At 36.0% G+C, this 20229-nt stretch overlaps 1 protein-coding gene across 7 annotated transcripts in view; it reads right to left on the bottom strand.

Annotated features, from left to right (window-relative positions):
* VTI1A (vesicle transport through interaction with t-SNAREs 1A) overlaps positions 1-20229 on the bottom strand; it is a 284394-nt gene that overhangs the window by 197310 nt on the left and 66855 nt on the right. For 6 of the 7 annotated variants that reach the window (XM_087768269.1, XM_087768270.1, XM_087768271.1 and 3 more), the window contains one exon: positions 18977-19061. In XM_087768269.1, the coding sequence (XP_087624395.1) occupies positions 18977-19061 (85 nt within the window). Of the gene's footprint in view, positions 1-11235; positions 17140-18976; positions 19062-20229 lie in introns of those variants that run through there. The other variant, XM_087768273.1, reaches the window with a different exon arrangement.

Below are 20229 nucleotides of genomic sequence, written 5' to 3'. Positions count from 1 at the left end.
ACTGTAACTGCAGCATAAGAGCTGTTAACAGTGTATTAAACAGAAAAAAAAAAATACAGCTCAACAACTCCACCTAAACATGGAGGAATTCTAATTAGCTACAACAAGGCAATAAGGCTATTCTCCCTTACAACTTCTTCCCGTGTAAAAGTCTTTAAACCTTCTTGGAACTTTTTATCTTTTCTGGGGAGTGGCAAAAGAAAACTCCTACTTGAAAAATGCAGATAGCTTACTGTTATGATACCCTCCTTGTGCTAAAGTTGGCTATTAACTTCCCCTCCGCATGCAGACTGAACAGGGAGCTGGCAAGAACGACTGGCAGGAGAGAAAGGTGAGAGTAGAAAACAGCATCTTTCTGTTCTATGTAAATACATGGTGTTGCAGTTTGCAACATAAAACAGAGTTATATCTAAACTCCAGTACCCAAGTGAATTATTAAGATCTTCACACAAATACTAGATTTTTTTCCTGAATATCCCCAAATAGCAGCATTAACTAGAGGGGACACACTTGAAGTGTCCTGGAAGGAGCAAGTAATTCCCTTTCTGTCCCCAAGACATGTAGCACATGAGTTGCCTGTGCGGATCGGTGTAACTATAAATACATTTATCTACAAGAAATAGTCAAACAGTCTTTTCTAAGAGGAGTGTCTGATTGGTTAGCGGAAAATTGATACAGTGGAGCGAAGAATAACTGATAAAGAGATAATCCAGTGTGGCAATGTAGTTCTGCAGCACTGTAGCTCCAGCCTTCATTGGGTGGTGAGTGTAGGGTGATGGAAGAAAAGGACGGGCTTCTGTTGTTTGCATTTGAAGTATGAGGGAGGCATGGTGTGAGCAAACTTCAGATGTGAAGAACAAAAGCCCAGTTTTCCTCTATACCATCTTTAACTATATGATGAAGCCTAAAGCTGAAACACTGCACTATTAGATTTTTACAGCTGATGTTCTGTTTATCTGGTTTTTCCTCTACAAAGCAGAGATGCAAATACCTGCATGTATTCAGTGCATGCATAGCTTCATTTTCAGAGAGAGGGTCACTGTATATGTTCTAACCTGACTTTAATTCATGCTGTAATTTCCCAGACTGTTGTTACAATATCTCATGCTCACTATTGGCATAACCAAACGTTTCCCAAACAGGCTATATTTAACAAATATTTAAAAATTACTCCTGCAAGGATTAAACATCCACAAATCTTTTCATTTTATATAAATGAATAATTTGGAGAGAAGAATAGTACCTAAGCTGGTGGTGGATCAGAGTATGCCAGTTACAGGAGCACTTAGGCGCCCATTGGCACAGCAAGACTCAAAGACCCGGTAGGTTTCAAAGAAACACTTTTTTTTTTTTTTTCCTTCTAGAACTCTTTGCTTTCTAGTAAAGCTGCAACCACAATGTTCTCTCTCTTAATGCCACCATAAAAAATCAAAACACTTTAAAACAAATTGATGTCCTCTTTAATATAGTCATCACATCATCACAGTACCCTTGCACCCTGCTTGGTGACAACCAGGGGGATGCATACCACACATCTCTCTCTTGCTTGCTCTCTCTCTCTTTTTTTTTTTTTTTTAAGGCATTGAAGCGGGCAACAAAGAAGGAGAGAAAGACTAGGAGAGACACTCAATTGAGATATTGGCACCTTTGACTGACAAGATCTAATCAGCTTATCTCCACACTAATAAAGTTGATGGCCTGTGGAGCTGGTATATGTCCAGCTTCAAGTGAACTTTCAGTAGCCAAAGCCTCAAGGGCCAGGACTAAGACTGAGCTTATCTAAACTGATTTAAATCAATTCCTAATGGGCTATTTCAATTTGATCAATTTGAAAGGATGGAAACCTGTAACCACTTGACTCAATTGTCTTGATTCATGCTAGCATCACTGGAGATTTGGTCAGAGCCACAAACTATTTATCGATAATGAAACAATGGAGTACAACTGATGCATTTCTGAAATTATTTGACCCTCCTTAAGGTACTGTTCAGTTCATTCCAAACCGGGCGTTTTACAGAGCTACTTCTCTTGTACATGCACTCAATAAAACATTTTGAAGTGTGCTGTTCCAAAACAAGTAGTGAATGCTACACGCAAAATTCCCTATGCCATAAATAGGGACTGAACTGCTTTGCAGCTCTTGAACAATCTGATTTGTTTTTCTAAACTAACCAAGTCCTTTATGTGTTTTGAGGGGCTGCCTATCCCACTGAAGGTGGGATGGCAGAATGGAACACTACGATAGGAATGATTTGAGCATTCAGATAGATTTCATTCATTATGAGCAGAATTAAACAATTCCCTTATGAAGTTCTTGAAATTCATTTTGCCAAGCTCAATGCACTTTCGACTCCAGAATAACATGTCAAGGAAACATATGTGGCCATATGTATTACATTATACTGTGAAAAAGGCTTGCTGCTTCTCTCAGGGTAAATCATTGTTTTTAAGAACGCACAAAATTTCATAGCATCAAAGTGCGTCTACATAAAACAATTTCTGAATTAAAAACTCTGTTATTCATATAAACAAAATAATATATTTGTGAAAACATGGTAATATTTAAACAGAGAATCATCTTAAGAGGTGAAACCATATGCTTGTATGTACTTTACAGATTTGCTAAAGCGTGAAGCAGTGAAACCAGGTATCAGTAAAGTATTTTTCAGTCAATAGCACACATGAACACCTTAGGAATGTCTTGTGTTTAATAGAGGTAATTTAAGCACTTTCCAAAGGAAGAGTTTTCTGGTATTAATGCTAAATTACAAAAAACCCTGAGCAGTATTTTCATTCAGATTGCGGTTTTCAAGCTGTAATTGCTTTATACAAAATCCACTCTAGTGTTATCACTCAATATCATCTTCACTGCTGTACATCTGAAGATAATTTTGCAATAAAACTTAATTGATAGAGCTTATTTTTCACTAATGTCCTAATATAGAAAAATGAAAAAGTACTAACAGTATGTATTATAAGCTATGACCCTCACAGTGCAGCATATTTCTAGTTTATCAAACTAAAATAGATCCATTTTATGGTATCAAATATTTTATATACTTTAATAACACAGAGACTTTTTCCCAAAATAGGAAGTAAATGGAAAATTCCCTTAATAAAGCAAAATGTGGAGACTAAAAGTAATTCACAAAGAGGCTAAGCAGAACATCTCATCTCATAACATTACTAGCTTGTGCCCTACTGACTATTAGTGCAAAATCTCAAAACGTTTCAATTATGGAAATCAGTAACTCTGCCGTCAGTGACATCTATTGAGAAGTTAAACTTGGTGATTTTACAGTTATAAACTGAACTCCTTCTGACATACAACATAAGCTGGATTCTGGACAAGACTTTTTAAAAATTAAAACATTGTGGATTATATTATATTTCCTTCTCTTTTGGGTAAGTTAGACCTAGTATCAGTCCTAAGAGCTTCTCCTCAGTTAAGTAAACAGTTCTAGTGATTACAGAGAATATTAAAAGGGAAAATAAAGCATTAGATGTTCATAGCAGAGTACTGGGAGTTTGAATTCATAAGGCTTTTTCTTGAACTCCAGTACATCTTAAAGACAACGCTTCCAGAGCAGAGAATTCACCAGGTGCCAGACAGCCATTAAGGCACCATGAAAACTGTCACCAGCACCATCTTCTGTAATCCAGAGACTTGGGGTCATGTTGAGATCCAGATCCAGCCACTGTAGCACAGTGGTCCTGAGCAGACTAGATAACTTCCAGGTTGAAAAATAAGGGGTCTGCAGAGTCAAGAAGCCACATTTGGCTCAGAATCAAGAGTTTGTCTGGTTGCCCCAGACTTTATTGCCAGTTCTACTACTAAAATTCTGATAGACCACGGGCAGTTTGGCACTTTGAATATCTGGGCGCTGCTCTGCAATCTGTGTGGGCTGAAAAGAGCTATACCTAAACTGTGAAACTGACATGATCTCTCTACTCCTGCAGCATGACTATGAACTTTCCATTCTCCCCAAATCTGCCGCCTTCCCGCATCACTTCTGTTTCAGTCTCTTGTAGAAGGATCCAAACTCTTTGGTTATTCACAGATGACTCAAAACATCAGAGAGAAGCGGGGAAACTGCTCCTACTATTTGAGATGTCTATATAGGCTTACAGATACCACCTTTCCTGACCATTCAGGACTTCTTCGGTAAGACAGGAAAGATACTGCATAATCACCACAAACATCTTTCCAGATCTGCACTGGCCTCATTTATCTGAACCTCAGAGATTAATCTAGCTTGGTGCTGCTTTTTTGCCCTTTTTTTTTTTTTTTTTTAATTAATTTAACCTCATTATGCTTTGGTCTGCCTATCTACAGAATGAGTATAATATCATTGACTCTGTCTCTCAAGAGGATAACATGGATTCACAAATGAAGTTCTGGGAGCTCGTGATATTACAGGGCAAAACCATATAGCCAGCAAATCGGAAAAAAAACCTGCAGCCACTTCAGTTATTGTAAAAATTAAACTATCGCCTTATTTTTGCATTTGAATACCTCTCACACTGTCATCTAATGCAGGAAAAGTTTTCTAAACATAGCAATCAGTTTGCCAAGATCACTGCAGATGTATCAGACAGAATTAATGACTGTAAAAGGCTGACAGACTTGTGCTTTGTCTTCTGTGAATGAAAACACTACTCTCCAGACCAGAAAAAAATCAGCCTCTGCCTTTTTTGGCAGTCAGATCATAACAAGGCCAAAGTAATATTAAATCATTTATGAGGTTTTTAAGTTTAAATATCAAAGTGATATATATGCAGAAGAACTGTTACGACATTTGAATTTCAGCAACAGGCATTTTTTAGGCATTTCAAACTATGTAAAACCTGACATTTCAGTGTTTATATACAAAACCTGCTATGATACAAAACAACACCTCTCCACCAATACTTTGTCATTTAAAACTTTCTTCTTTGTTATATAGTCACATAGTTATATTTCAGCCTGCTGCAGAGCAGATTCTTGCCTACAAACCTGTCATCATTATACAAATAGGAAAAATCTACTGTATATTAATTATGATTTTTATAGTGGTCACTTTCAGTCTCCTCGTTTCCAGTAGTCAGTCTTTCATCCCCCTTATTATTCATGTAGAAATGTTCTTTTGGCAGCTAAAATATAGTACTTTTATGCAATGTTTTGATGAAGTGCACCAGAGAAAATGAAGCGAAATAAACTGGACTACCCAAAAAAGGAAAACAACACAGGTGATACACCACTGTTCAGGGTATTATTTTCATGAGATATAGGAAATAACATGTACTGCTCATCAATTATTCCATAATGTATAATGCCTGTCTCCCCAACCTTCTAACAGCTGGGATTGAAATGTTTTGACATGATGATCTCTAGGTGGAAATACTGAAGGCGTTAAAATATAGATATAAATAGGTGATAATGAAGAACAAAATGTGTACCGTTTTCTTGCAGTCATAGTTTGCAAATTAACAAGCTGCTATTGATTTTTCTTTGAGGTCAATAACAGCATTTATTGATCTGAGAAGTTAATACTCACTGAGATCAATATTATATCTCAGGGGTCAACAAATCTGGATACTGACTTCTATTTCCTGTCCATATATAAATATTACATAGGCAAAATGGGCGAATTTAATCTTTGGAGATAAGAAAGAGCTGTATTTGACACGATACAAAAAACCAAAAACATGAAAAGTTAAGAATAGAGTCTACTTGGATCATTTTCGAACAGTTTTCAAACACTCAAAACCCCATATTAATCTAGAAGTACTGGCTTCATGTACTATATCTTCAGTTCTGAACTTAATGTCTCCCAAGTACAGAATGGCCATTCATGGTGTTATTTCCCAACAGCAAAAATGAATCCACTTTAGAGGCTACCTAATATCAAGTGGACATTAACATATTTTACCAAATTAAAATAAAGCTCATAGGAAAAGAAGGAGCCAAGTAACAGCTGACTTTCTGATTTTTCTTATGCCTCATTCTTTCCAATGTGATTTTCAGCAAAATCAAGAGAAACATTCCTACTGCCTTCAATCAACTCTGGCTCAGGCCCTTGTAAAATCACGTTAAGTTTTCTTCTGATTTGTAGTTTGTTATTCAAGCATTCACACATCTAAAGAAAAACCTGAAGTGAGCAATTAGTCTCCTGATAATTTACACTGACAAATATCAATGAAGCTCTGAGTGTACTCTTGGAAAGCGTCTGGGAAGGAATCAAATTTCACGAAATGCCAAGCCCATACAGGTATTTTTGCAGTGAGATACTCCATTATAACAAACGGTCAATAATGTAACATCTCAAAATATGGAAGTTACATATTAGATCTCTAAAGAATTGTATTTGTGTGAAGAGAAACTATGAAATTTATGGCACAAACAAGGCACAGTGTGCACATTACTGGCAAGCATTTGAAATGGCTAACAAGGATACTATAAAACTAATAATATTTAGCACACTTGCAGCACTTCACAATTTAAGAACTTTTTATGATCATCGTTATGCAAAGCAGAAAATGTTATGAATAAGCTGTAACAGAAAGACTGATAGTCCACAAATTGTACAGAACTAAAACTATTAATACTCAGACTCCAGACCGTCCATATGAGCGAAAACATGGGTCATCTGGCTTTTGGCAACAGTACCTTTCTTTGAATATTTGAGTAAGCACAGATTCAACACAACAGGACATAATATAAAGCTATTTCCAGTGTTAATCAAATATTTTAACCTGCCTGTATCAAAATTTTGCTTCAAATTTCATAAATTTACAAGGCAAATACTCAAACATCCATTTACTACCAAAACATAGGAGTTCCCAGACAAAATGTGTATATAATGGTGCAAGTGTGTTATGTGGAGCATTATAGATGAATAAAAGGTCTTGTTTGTTAGGAATGGTCTAAATTTTTAAAATCTTTCAAGAAATATGATTATGCAAATAACTACCTATGTAACTAAGAAGAAAATGAAGTAAAATAGTAAGCATTGCTCTTTACAAACATATAGAAATACACATTTGATTTAATTTAAAGTAAAAACCTGCAATTAAATAACTGCAGTCAACTGAGTATTTAATGAAACACTCACTCTGTTTGCATAGCCATTAAAACAGGGCAATTTCCACCAAAGGAAAACCTTTCAAACTCAATTTTGTCCTTTCTGGGTAGTCAGGAGGATATGCCATATTTTCCTTTAAGGGCTGTGTAGCTTACGGAATATTATTCTTATTTGTTCTGTGATTATTATTATCACATATTTGTTATGTGATTTTTTTTTTTGTAATTTATTTTGAATTTGAAGCAGCTTTCTTGGAAAAAGGAGGTTAAAAACATTATTTTGTTGTTTTAGTAGCTGAATAAAACAACTCAAAAAATGTCATCAACATGGGGAAAACAGTAAAGTTTATCCAAGCATATTTTACATTTACAAATGATTAATTTATTCCACAAATTTAGTGTCATTTCTATTTCTGTGGGCCAGATTTTTAGAAGTATTTATAAGTGTTTTCTCCAAAGATGGAGTTAAGTGCCTGCAATTACTTCAGAAAATGGTAAAGCAGGTCTATAATCAAGTATTGTTTTCTTCCATCTGATTTAGATACTTTATCTGCTTAATTAATTCAGAAAAAGACAATAAATCCTCACTGCAGCTCCATAATTTATTATATCTGATCCTGAATCCTGAATATTTTTTTAACTGAATTAAGTTTCATCCTGTCTCACTGTTATATGAACTTAAAACAGTAGAGCGGACTTGCTCATTTTATAAAAATTACTTTACTTCTTAACTCACCATGAACCAGTCCAAGAAAGAAAAATTTTTTTCTGCATCTGCTGGGTTATTTAAAATTTAAAATAATTAAGACAATAACTTTTCAGCACAATAAACTGGAATGACAAAAATTAGGGACAGTGTTAAAATTAACATTTATTATAAATACTTAGGGTAAATACTTAATCTAGTACATGACATATTTATAAAGCTTATGCTGATACTAGAATTTTTGTTTTGTAGAATACTTTATGATGCACACAATAAAAAACCCTCCATTTGACTCATTAACATTTGAGCAAGACTCTGAGTCACCATTTTAAACTCATTTAAGAAAATATCATAGTTTCTAGACTGAATTTAAAAACATCCTCACCATAAAATTGAAAGCAGTTAATCTTTAAAAATTAAAATGAAAAAAAAAAAAGTATGTGCTATCTACATTTCATTCTTTATGCTTCTCTACTTGATATTTGACTACTGAAAAATATGGCACTAAAACCGCAAAAGTACTTAGATACAGAGTAAAGCAAATATAATCAGTCACTTGCACAAAATTTCTCAAGATGGCATTCCAACCAATTGTTGTAGCAGTCAAGTGTCAAGATATTCAACACATGGAAATCTTACAACACTCAATTATAAAAATCAGATTAATATTTTCAGGACATATGTAATAAAAACACTGAATTATTGCATCTATGTGAATAATGAAAAAAGCAAAGACTGAACCATTCTCTTCATCTGTTTTGCACGTTGTCTGTCTAGATCCTGCAAGAGAGCTAAACAGGAACCAAAACCTCAAATACCTGAACACTCTCCAAAATCTTCACGTTTATAGAGTCACAGAGGCCATAACATATGGAAAAGTTCATCATAGTAGAGACCAGCCAAGTAGATCTAAGAGATTACCTTTGTACCAATGTTTATCTTTGCAAGGTACATAATGTAAATTGTGTGATTTATTTCACAAAAATGCAAACCACAACAGTTAGCTACTCATGATACCTAGATTCAGACGTCATTGCACTGAGCTTGACCTTAGTACACGCTCATGGAAACATGTTCTTATCTTGCAAACTTTTTTGGAAATGTACTGAGCAAAACAGACAACCTCTCTTCCCCAGCAGGCACATGAACTCTGCACACACACACCTGAAATTCAAGAGGTAAATATGTATGCTCTGCCAATAACTGGGCATGTTTACAACCATGAGCATTTATTACAAATGTGATGATTAGGCCAAGAGTATAAAATTTTATATAAAATTTTACATTTACATTTTCGGAGCTAGTGAAGTAATATGAGGTAAATATTAGCAAATGGCAGAAAAACAACCACAAGGTGATACAGAGCTGATGCTGGAAATTAATAGTGAGGGAAGAGTCGACAAAATATGGAAGGAACACAAAATCACAGAATCTGTAGAACGACCCTCCATTGAACTACATAAGTTACTATGAAGAAAACAAAAATGCACTCTTGAGTCAAGGAAAGATGTAGAGAAACAAGAATGGACAGATGTGTGTAAGTGGCCTACAACAGACTGATATAAATTTGTGAAATTGTAGTTTACAAAGCCATGAACAGCAATTTTGTGGGTCTACAGTTCCTCACAACAGCTGGTAGCAAATAACTAGCAGTAGTTTCTCAAAACAAGGCTCTAACAACTCAAAGAAAATTATTGTGCTAGTTCAGAAAGAAGACTGGTACTGCAGATCAGCAATCGAACTCTCTCTGACATGAAATCAAGCTAGATAGTAAAGAGCTTCCTACATTCAACTCCTGACTTCTTGTGTAAGAATGGCATTAATTTCAATTTTGTGACGTATACATCTACTTAGTAATCAAGTAAAATTCATATTATGGGCTATTAGGCCGAGATAAGCCTCGTTGTTCAAAAGCAAGACAGTACAAACAAAATCTAACTGAAAAACAACAAAGTTTTGATTTAAAAATAGAGACTTGGATGGCCAGTATTACCTGCAAAAATCAGAGGCTATGTCCTCACCTGAGACACAAGCAGACATTTCAACTGCAACTGAACTAAGTTTCCGTAAAGTTCAGTAATAATTCTTTGGACTATAAATGCCAGAAATTACAGGAGAAAATATATTTTATAAGCAGGGTAGTAAAATCATTAGCATAAAACACTATGATATCACTTAAACTAGATGAAGAAATGACATCTAGATAAGCTGCTCTTCGGTCAGTCCACACCAGGGTGAGAACAATGTTTTTCACTCATCTGCTTCTATGTCTCACTTCAGGACAGAAGTTTGAGCTTTTCTCCCTCCGTACTTCTACCAGGAAAAAAAGGTACTTGTGTAACTATAAGTCTTCAGTCCTAAGTTGTAAAAGGGCAAAATACTGCACTTGAAAGATGATCTACCACGAAAACCCTTTTGATATTGACTTTACCTAGAAAAGTATGTTCAATACAAATAAATTTTTTAATGTTAAACTTTGTTCTTTAGCGCAATTGGAGGAAAACACTGTTAGCCTGACAGGAAGTAGAGGTACGAGGCTTCAAACAAGAAATATAAAAAAAACCTAGGGTGTATTTTATTTTGTCAAGTCTAAGCTCATCAACTTTTCTTCTTGATGTAAGTTGTATACAAAGAGTCTTTGCCCAACAAGACCTCATGCTGTGCAAACTCAGCCGTGCCCATGTAGTGAAAAAAAATCTGTTAAAAAATATTGAAAATCATGTTGTTTACTTAGGCACCCAAAATAATAACTCACCAAAGTCTGATTTTTTATGAAATATACATCTTATGTTTTATGGACAATGAAATCACCAAATGAAGCCATTAAATTAGCAGGGCATTAATATATTTGAAGGTCAAAAGGTAGACTTGTAATTCTATTCAGCTGTGCTCTTTTAAAGGTTGTAACAGACTGACTGTCATTGCCAAGCCAGTATGACTTAGAATCAATTCATTTCACTTGGTGAAAGTTCAAAAGAAGTGGTTGTGGTATACAATGGGAGGAAGAGAAAAAATCATAGGGAAAAGTGAAGAATGTCTAGGGACAATATATCAGGGTTTGAATTCTACCCATTAAAGACTAACCAGCAGTTCCCAACTATCCGAAACTTTTTGGACAAGTTCCCTACAACTTATTTTTCTCAAGGAGAATATGAAACCTGATCAAGAGTTTCTCTGGACAACACAAGTTGAACGTCTCCTTGCTGTAGGCATGACTTCACATTCTTTGTCCACCTATTGCAATGGGTTGTCTGGACTTTAGAAGGACAACCAGAGTGTGTTAGATACAATTCTGACATCTCTCAGTGACACCTAAGCATGATGGTTGACAGTGTTGTGCAAATGAGGAAAGAGAATATATATATATATAAATATATACAAGAGAATATATATATAAATACAAAAAAGCTACCATTTATTTATCATTTTACTTTTATATAAAGAAGCAGGTAGTGTAACTTCAGACCAAAAAATATAACCACATAGCTCAACTTGAAACCTTCACGTTTTTATTAAGACACAAGTCTTCAAAAGCTTTGCTATGGACTTAGGAATAAACTACAATGAATACCTTCATCAATAAATACATTATACATTAGAGAAAGAGGGCCAGCACCAAAGAAGATTACATTGAAAGACTGTTTTCAGTGATTCCAGTGATTCAGTGACAACGAGCAAGAGGTTATTTCCTGTAGAACAGTCTACACAGTAGAGGTGGTCCAATACAGTGCTTGTAAAATAATGTTTTAAAAGTTATCTTCTGAGTTCAGTTCATAATTCAGATATTAATATTATTCACAGGTATTCTATGACAAGTGCAAGGTATTTGTGAAAATATATACAGATTTCGGCCTACCTGATTATTTGTCCAGAATGCACATGGGAAGTACTTAAGCATAAAGTTTCTGATATTGAAACAAAATGTTCCCATCATTCTAGCATGGAATAAAAATCCACAATCTGAATATTGTTTCACTATATACAATACAGTATATTTAAGAAGTTATCGCAATGTTTTGCTCATCCAAAAATCAGTCTCAAAGAAACTTATTTCAACTGGATGCCAGTTCCTAACAAGACTGAAGTTGAGTTGTCCTGTGGCACAATAACGAATTCCTGCACATCAGTGAACATTAAAATAACCTGGGACTTCTCCCAAAACAGGCGACAAAATGGCCAAATTTGGAACACTATTTTTCGTACTACACCTTAGCAAATCTGTACTACTGAACAGATTTGACAGTCCTTATTTGCTGCATTAATGGCATAATCCCAAACCTACTGAGGTGAAAGGAAAGATAAGCATTCATTTTATTGGAATTCCAGTTGAAAGGTGCTGAGTACCCAAAAGATAAGCTTTTAACAGAAATGGTCTTACAATACTGCAGAGACTGTGGAAAAACTCTACAAAATAGGTTTTTCTCGTCTCTTCAAAAAAAGTAGTTGGAAAAGTACTTTTTTTAGTACTCTGAAGCAGTTAGAGGCCAGTACTTAAATAATGAAAATTCACCGTTTCCTTACTTCCTGGTAAGCACTTTATGTATTTGCAAATATATGAATATACACAAAAAATCTATATCCTGCATTGGAGACAACACAGACAAATGCAGAGGGAACAGGCTTTGAACACTACTAGACAAGGTTAGGTGGGTTACTGGGTAAACTTTGCATGACCACAAACATGCAGGGCCCACACTGCTGTTGAGTCAAATCTTTAAGAGGAAATACAGAGCTAAGGAAAATGGGGATGGTGCCAGAATTTGAATAAATATCCGGATAGAGACAAAGTATTAAAGAGAAATCTGGTGCTAGAACTAGGAAGGTCAGAGCTGGGAAGGCTGGTGAGAGGGAAGGAAGGAGGACGGGAGGGCCAGGAAGGAGGAGGTGGCAGATACGAAGCCGGAGGGAGCAGCTCAGCGACTGGACAAGCAACGAACCAGCAAGCAATATTCAAACTGAAGGCGTAAAAAGCACTTTGCTGGTATCAACAATTGCACCGTAAAACACTAAGGAATGGAAACGGAGTAGTTTTGTCTCTCCATGCCCTCTTGATGCTGCTTCTGACTGTCTGTCACAAGGCAGCAGCACTACCCAAACATGTTTTCCCCCCATGACCGTGCAGCTGGGATACTCCTGAGGCCTGACATCCTCAGAAACAAAAACCTCTCCCTATTTCTTCCTTCTCCCCACTTTAAAGCCTGGACTACGAAGAAGGGCAGAGGGCTTAGAGATGTAGGAATGCAATATGCCACTTCAAAATGAATTGCTGAAACAATAAACAGATTTTAATAGAAATCAGCCAGCAAAGAAAAAAAAATTATATATGAAACATGAAATACTGTTGCTAGCAGAAGAAACAGGGATCATGAAAAAGCTCTCTCTGATGGTGACTGGAAACTGCATAAAAACTCATTTCACTGTGGAAACTTTGGATTACGATTTCAGTAGAAAGATGTTCTGGCATATCAAAGAAACACCTGAGGAGGAGATATTGGTATATGCTCCAGAACTCAGAAGCCCTCTTTCTCTAATGAAAGGTTTTACATACAGTATTCACATATACATGTATGAATAATTCATTAGAGATGAAATAGGTGGATATTAAGTGTAAATATCTGGGACAGAAATAGACTTTTTTTTTTTTATTTAAAGCAAGGGGCACTAGAAGCAAGGTCCTGATTTTCAAAACTTGGTTTCCATTTCCATACTTTGAGGTATTTGGAATTCAAATGTAATTGGAATACGCATGCACCTGAAGACAGAACAGGGGTGTGAAGGTCCAAGTGATATTAACTAATGCAAGCAAATTAGTAAGTATACAGAATTACAACACAAAAGAAGCAACACCCTTTCCACTAGTCTAATGCAGCCCTACATGTATGCACATTAGGGTTTGTTATTTTGTTAAATTAACATTGGATGTTAGAGCCATTTAAATTTTTTCTAAGCTGAGCAAACACTTTTTAGTTTGATCATAGCAATGCTTACTATATTGTCTACCTGAAAAGCCAACCTCCAGCTCTTGCAACCATAATGGAATGGGATCTGTTTAGAGGATATACTTATTTTAATTTTTATATTTTCCACATATTTTATGTCAGCTCTGGTGTGCATCTCATTTATGACACCTGAACAGCACAACCACCCCATGGAATATGGAGGGAGAAGGTCCTTCAGGGCAGGTGCTTGGGGTTCAGGTTGTTCTGTCAGTAAAGGAGTCGGGAATCCAAATTTGTGGCATGCTGCTGTGGACAATGTGTTAGTACCTCAAATTCCATTACTCACATCTGGCAAGACACCTACTGGAGTTGTTTTAAGAGTTCCCTATTTCTGCTAAAGTAACTGAACTTGAAGACTCCTGCCTTCAGGACCCCTCTATAAACACTTCTTAACACACTTTCACTCATCTGTTCATTGTACTTGCACTCAACTCTACATCCAGATAAGACAATAATACTATTACTTCATAAAGAAGTAAATACACTTCTTTGTCTAATGAGATTCTCATTTGCTTTCCACCTAGAAAGCTGCCAATACTTTGAGGTGGGTCTGACCATCTGCCTGTCAGCTAGGCTACCACTACGTTACATTCTATATTTATGGCTCAGTCCAGAAAGGGAGGTTTGACTGCAGTTCATTACAACAGGTGAAAGACACTGAAATTTGCTTGGATCCCTGAGTGCTGAGAATTGTTCACGTCACACAAAGGTGGGAAATAAGCTGTTGTGTCTCTTGCTCAGAGATATTTCTCCTTTAACTGTTTCAGAATTACATATTCCTGGGATTCCCAAAGAGTAAAGAGGATTGGAAAAAACATTTTAAGCAACCTAAAGTCGAGATTCAGAAGGATTTTCTGTAAATGGAACAAGAGAGTTTTTCTTCCTTTGATTTCTTTTCTTTAAAACACTACGTTTACATATTACAAAAGGGATATAAAAACAGAAGCCAACACAAAATTTTAAGATTTGGTGAAAAGAATAGATCTACTACCCACAAACTACAAACACTTCCAGTAGCACAGATATTTCAGAGAGATTCAGAGCCACAGCATAATATCCAATAATCATCACTCACAGGGGCAAGCTCAACACTTGCTCTCAAATTACATGTACTGAAAGCTATAGAAATATCTAAGGTTCATGAAGGACAAAAAAAAAACAACCAAAAAAACCCTGCAATGTAGTTTTACCATGAAAGCCTGGACAGCATTCAATGGTTGGATCTCTGTCTTACATTGTCATGAAACAAGGTGATGTCTATATTATACAAACACCAGGATTTTTTTTCCCTAGAAAGTATCTGGCAGTTCAGAAGAACTTACCGAAAGCAATTCAACGGCAGATTACAATGGTCCTCTACAACAAGGTTTGCTCTTCTTCTCCTTGACAGTGTTTTACATTTGCATGCCAATTTTATCTCTGAAGATGAATGAAGCATTTTGAACTGTTCCTCATTCAAAATACTCCTGTCTGAGCAAACATATCTAAGACTTGACAAAGAAGGGGATACCTTACTATGCTACGCTCTGCAGGCAAAATAAGGAAGTTCTAGAATTCAATCTGATGCTGTGGAAATCCGACCACGGGGAATGGAATTAGGCAATCTCCCCCTCCAAAATGGTAAGAATTTTGTCATTAATCAGAATTAATGCAACGGACTCTCCTTTCAACTGAAACCAGCAATTTTCATGCATTTTTAAAGTCTTTCTCATATTCTGAGGCTATATGGTCAGACTAAATGATCTGAAACTAAGAATACTGAGCTGTAGCGTCATAAGTAATGAGTGGTGTTGGAAATGCCTGCTAACCAGGCTGTAAACTTGCTTGTCTGTTCCTTACCAGCAAAGCAGACGATAACATAAAACCAGAAAAATAACAACAAAATAAATATTTGATATATAAAATATAAATTTTATATATAAAATATAAAATATATTAAAATATTTTTAAAACAATTTTTGGATTAAAAAAGAGCAGATAAGTGCACTTCACAGTGTTATTAGCCGTTATGAAAACTTCCCCGACTTGGTACAACCAATGGAGACCTTCAAGATTCAAACAGCTGGTGGTTTCCCTGTATGACCTGAGACATTTCCCTCATGTGTGTTTGTGCCATATAATTCAGGCAATTAAAACACAAATGCTCTGATGAACTCACTGGTCTACCAAATCAGCTACTCAAATGCCTGTTAAATTTGCAACATCCCCTGTGAATATTTAGAATAACGTTGTTCTCTTTACAGTAGGCCTTGAGTACTACGGAACTGGTTACTAGATACTAAAGGCTTTGCTTAGTCCGTCAAGAGGTTTCTGCATAGATTGAAGCATCCTCAGTATCAACAAATGATAGACAACAAACTATGAAACCCTAACAGTCAGTGTTGGATTGTGTCTTAGAGATGGTAACATAAGTGGCATCCTGTTCAGACACCACTGAATCAATGGCACCGCTCAAAGAAGGAAGTCAGACCTTCCAACAGATCTCAGCTTGTATGAACAACTGTACATAAGATGAAAGGGCTTATCAATTTAGAGATGCAAACAGGAAAAAAGCTTCCAATTTATCATGGTAAATTTCAGGAATAGTAATGTGAAATTGCATTAAATTAGTTATGTGATGTCAGATTAATCCTTAGATGATCACAGGGGCAGGTTAAAATAGTATATGTATTTTTGCTGATTAAGGTAATAAGACAGACCCAAATGTGACTTATTCCAGAGGTGAAAATCATCCAGCTTCATTACAATAAGCAACATACATATCTATAATTGTGAAAAGACACCACATAAATAAAGTAGAATAGATACTTAATTATTGTCACCTCCACCTCCTCCTCCTCCTCACAGAATCACAGAATGACTGAGGTGGGAAGGGACCTCTTGAGATCATCTAGTCCGACACCTTGTTCAAGCAGGGTCACCTAGAGCCAGGACTGTGCCCACCTGGATTTTTAATATCTTCACAGATGGAGACTCCACAATCGCTTTGGGCTACCTATTTCAGTGTTTGACCATTCCCACAGTAAAAAATTCTTGTGTTCTGGTGGAATTTCACAGGTTTTAATTTGTGCCCAGTGCCTCTTGTCCTGTCACTGGGCATTACTGAGAAGAGTCTGGCTCCCTCTTCTTCACTCCATCCCATCAGCTATTTATACACATTGATAAGCTCCCCCTGAGCCTTCTCTTCTCCAGGTTGAACAGTGTCAGCTTTCTCAGCCTCTCCTCACATGAAAGATGCTCCAGTTCCTTAATTCTCTTCATGGCCCTTTGCTAGACTCACTCCAGTAAGTCAATGTCTGTCTCGTACTGGGGTGCCCAGACCTGGAAACAGCACTCCAGATGTGGCCGCAGCAGTGCTGTGTAGAGAAGATCTTTATGCAACAAAAGTAATAAACAAGGCAAGACAGGGTCTGAGAAGTCAACTCAACGATGAATTGGAACTCCAAAATGGAATATTTTATTTTATTATGACACCTCAACACAGAATGATCATACAGTCACTCCAAAAGCAAGTTCTTTCATTCACTGAATTAATCTAAATTCACTCATACCTAGAATCATCATGATCCATATCAGGAACTAAATATAACTAATCCGTTGCCATAAAAATCTTCTGCAAAAATCTACATTACAATGAAGTTAATATTTCCAAAGTCATCATCTCCAAATTATTTAATATTAATATGTAATATAATATTACTACACTACTAGTCTGCACATAGTTTAGGGAACAAGAACTCTCTGTCTCACTGCTCAAGATGAAAAGTAAAGGCGGACACAAAGATGGGGTAAATTAGTGTGACTCTATGGAACTGAATGTAGTTTCACCTGGTTTTGATACTGAAAGACACTCTTTCCGTATAAATATAATTTGCACTCCAACCAAATTTCTCAGAGATTGCCACGGAGATATGCAATGGAAGTTAACATGATCATCATCTCTATAAAAGAAATTCCACATGGAGTAAAAGAGGATGTAAGATATCTCTTCCCCAAAAGGATCAGTCTGAATTTTTATATACTGTTTCTTTGTAAAAGATCCAGGCTCAACTAAAGCAGATCAGGAACTGGTTTTGACCAGTTTAAAATAGTCCTTCAAAAAAAAAAAAAAAGTTATGACCACTGATAGAACAGACCTGAAAATCTGCAGGAAAGCAAACTTCATTGCTATCATACGTCCATCTCTACTAACGTGTCATCCTCTGGCATAAGAGAATGAATTCTCCTCATCCCCTCCAAAATCTACACTGTATATTCCATACATCCATTGCATTATTGTGAACAGCACTAAGCCCAGAATAATTAAAATGTAGGCACTTTAGTAATACCATTCATTTAACATAGTCATATTTAACTCTACCTGGGTTCAACTTAATTTACCTCTTAAATAAGGCTTGAATTCTAAAAAGATATTGGAATATATCAATTAATTGGGACCCTCTGCCAGAAAATTACTTCACTGCTCATACATACATTTTCTGAAACTTCCTGTAACTTTGCACAAGCTGTGTTTAAGGGGATTAGACTCTGGAGACTTAACTATTGCTGGTTTTAAAAAAATCCACTATAAATTGCTAAAACTTAGTAAAAACATTTTGAAAATACCAACTGAAAAGTTGTAGTCAATAGAAAACCCACTAATTCAATAATTGAGCCTCAATTTAGCCTTCTCCTTTAATTTTATTCCATCTGTATATTTTGGGGTATGGTTTGCTTACTTCTTTCATTGCACAGAAACAGCTGCATAATCAGTCACTGAACCAATCGCAAGAAAATTGAGCTGATAGCCTTGTTATATATCATCTGTAGTTAATATCTTATAAATGTATTAAAATGGTATTTTTTACATGTATGAATAAAAGTAAAAGACAAAAACAACTGGAGTCTGCAGTGTGTGCTAGCAATCATTGCGGGTGGGTAAACTGACAACATGTAACTGCATATTAAGACAAATGTAGAATTTAGACAAAGTATTCCATCTCTTTTCAGATGTATACTTTTAAACCTCAGGAACTGTTTTCAGTAGATGTCATGCCTTTTAACTTGAAAAAAGATAAGCGCAAATAAGCTCCCAATTGTCTCCCCAATATGTAAACCACATCTCGGGCTGCTGTCTCTGTTTCGCCTTTGAAGTTTCCCTGAAATGTCATGTGTTGTGAAGACTGCTGTGCATAAGCAAGACAATTTGCTCACTCTCAGAATTCTTACCGGTTTCCACTGCTATTTGGTATCCAGCCTCTAGTCTCCGAGATGACCTTTCCAGCCTCTCTGTGTTATCGAGCAGATGTGCCCTCTGAAAAAGAAAAGGGGAGAGAGAGAAAAAAAAATAATCAGGTGGCAGTCTACAATGTTCTCCCCCCCTTTTTAATTGTGCTTTCATATTCCAAAACATAAAAATATCCACATATATTTTATGGAAGTGCCTGTTACAAGGACCACTGGAAGGGGCAGGTTCTATGATCAATCATAATTATGTGTACCAATCATTTTTGTTTTGAAACATGGAATACGTGCTTCACTCTTATTACACGAACTCACAAAACAGAATGTGACTATTATACGGAAAACCTGTCTGAAGAGCATTTCCAAAATAGATTTCCGTGTGACACATGTATGCAAGCACCCATGATTTCTATTCAACTCCAGTTTGATGAAACCATCACTTTAAATGCAAGTGGTAGTTTTTAACATGAACTTAATTTTCAGCAGAGGATATATTTCCTTTACGTGTACTACTCAAGTGAGGTGATAAAAACAACAAGCTATTCATACAGAATACTGAACAGCATGAATATTCTTCAGACTGTTTGATGTAAAAAGATGTAGAAACAAAACACTGGTTTCTCGATTTACATCTCTTATGCCTAAATATATATATGAATATATAAATAATATACACACACGCAGGTATAAGATATTTTTCCCAGAAGTCATTTGCCCATTTATGAGATAACAATAAACTCTAGTGAAAATGCGTCTTCTAATACATTTTCACTTGGGGCCTCTGTAATAGTGAAAAAGTGAAATTATTACTTTCATTAGTTTTTTCTCCATCCAAAATGCCAGTATTTCAACATGTAAGCTCATTTCCTTTGGAAATTTGATCCTAGCCTAGCTCTAATCAAGCCATCAAAAAATAGAAGCTCCCCCACCCCACCCCCCAGTAAAGTAAACACACACACCTTTCCGAGCACCCCTTCACCCAAAAACAACATTTTGGATATTTGTCAAAAAATATTTCCTAGAACTTTGCCTTGTTGACAGATGTCATTTAAAAATTGAAGAAATGCTTTCTAATAATAATAAAAAAAGGAGGTGCCATACATATTATCTGAGTGGCTGTCTACCGAAACGATCTACCTTGCTCTAATGAGCCCCTATGGATCTTGGGAGATGCAAGCTGTATTGACATGCACACTTAAGCTAATACACCTAGACCAGTGCCTCCAAGCTCTAGCAGC

Source organism: Nipponia nippon, unplaced genomic scaffold, assembly GCF_047370975.1.
Source record: "Nipponia nippon isolate SJK-2023a ecotype South Korea unplaced genomic scaffold, ASM4737097v1 scaffold_3, whole genome shotgun sequence".
In the NCBI taxonomy this organism is placed as follows: domain Eukaryota; kingdom Metazoa; phylum Chordata; class Aves; order Pelecaniformes; family Threskiornithidae; genus Nipponia; species Nipponia nippon.
The sequence above is the reverse complement of the archived record's forward strand: the minus strand, read 5'-3'. Positions and strand labels throughout refer to the sequence as shown.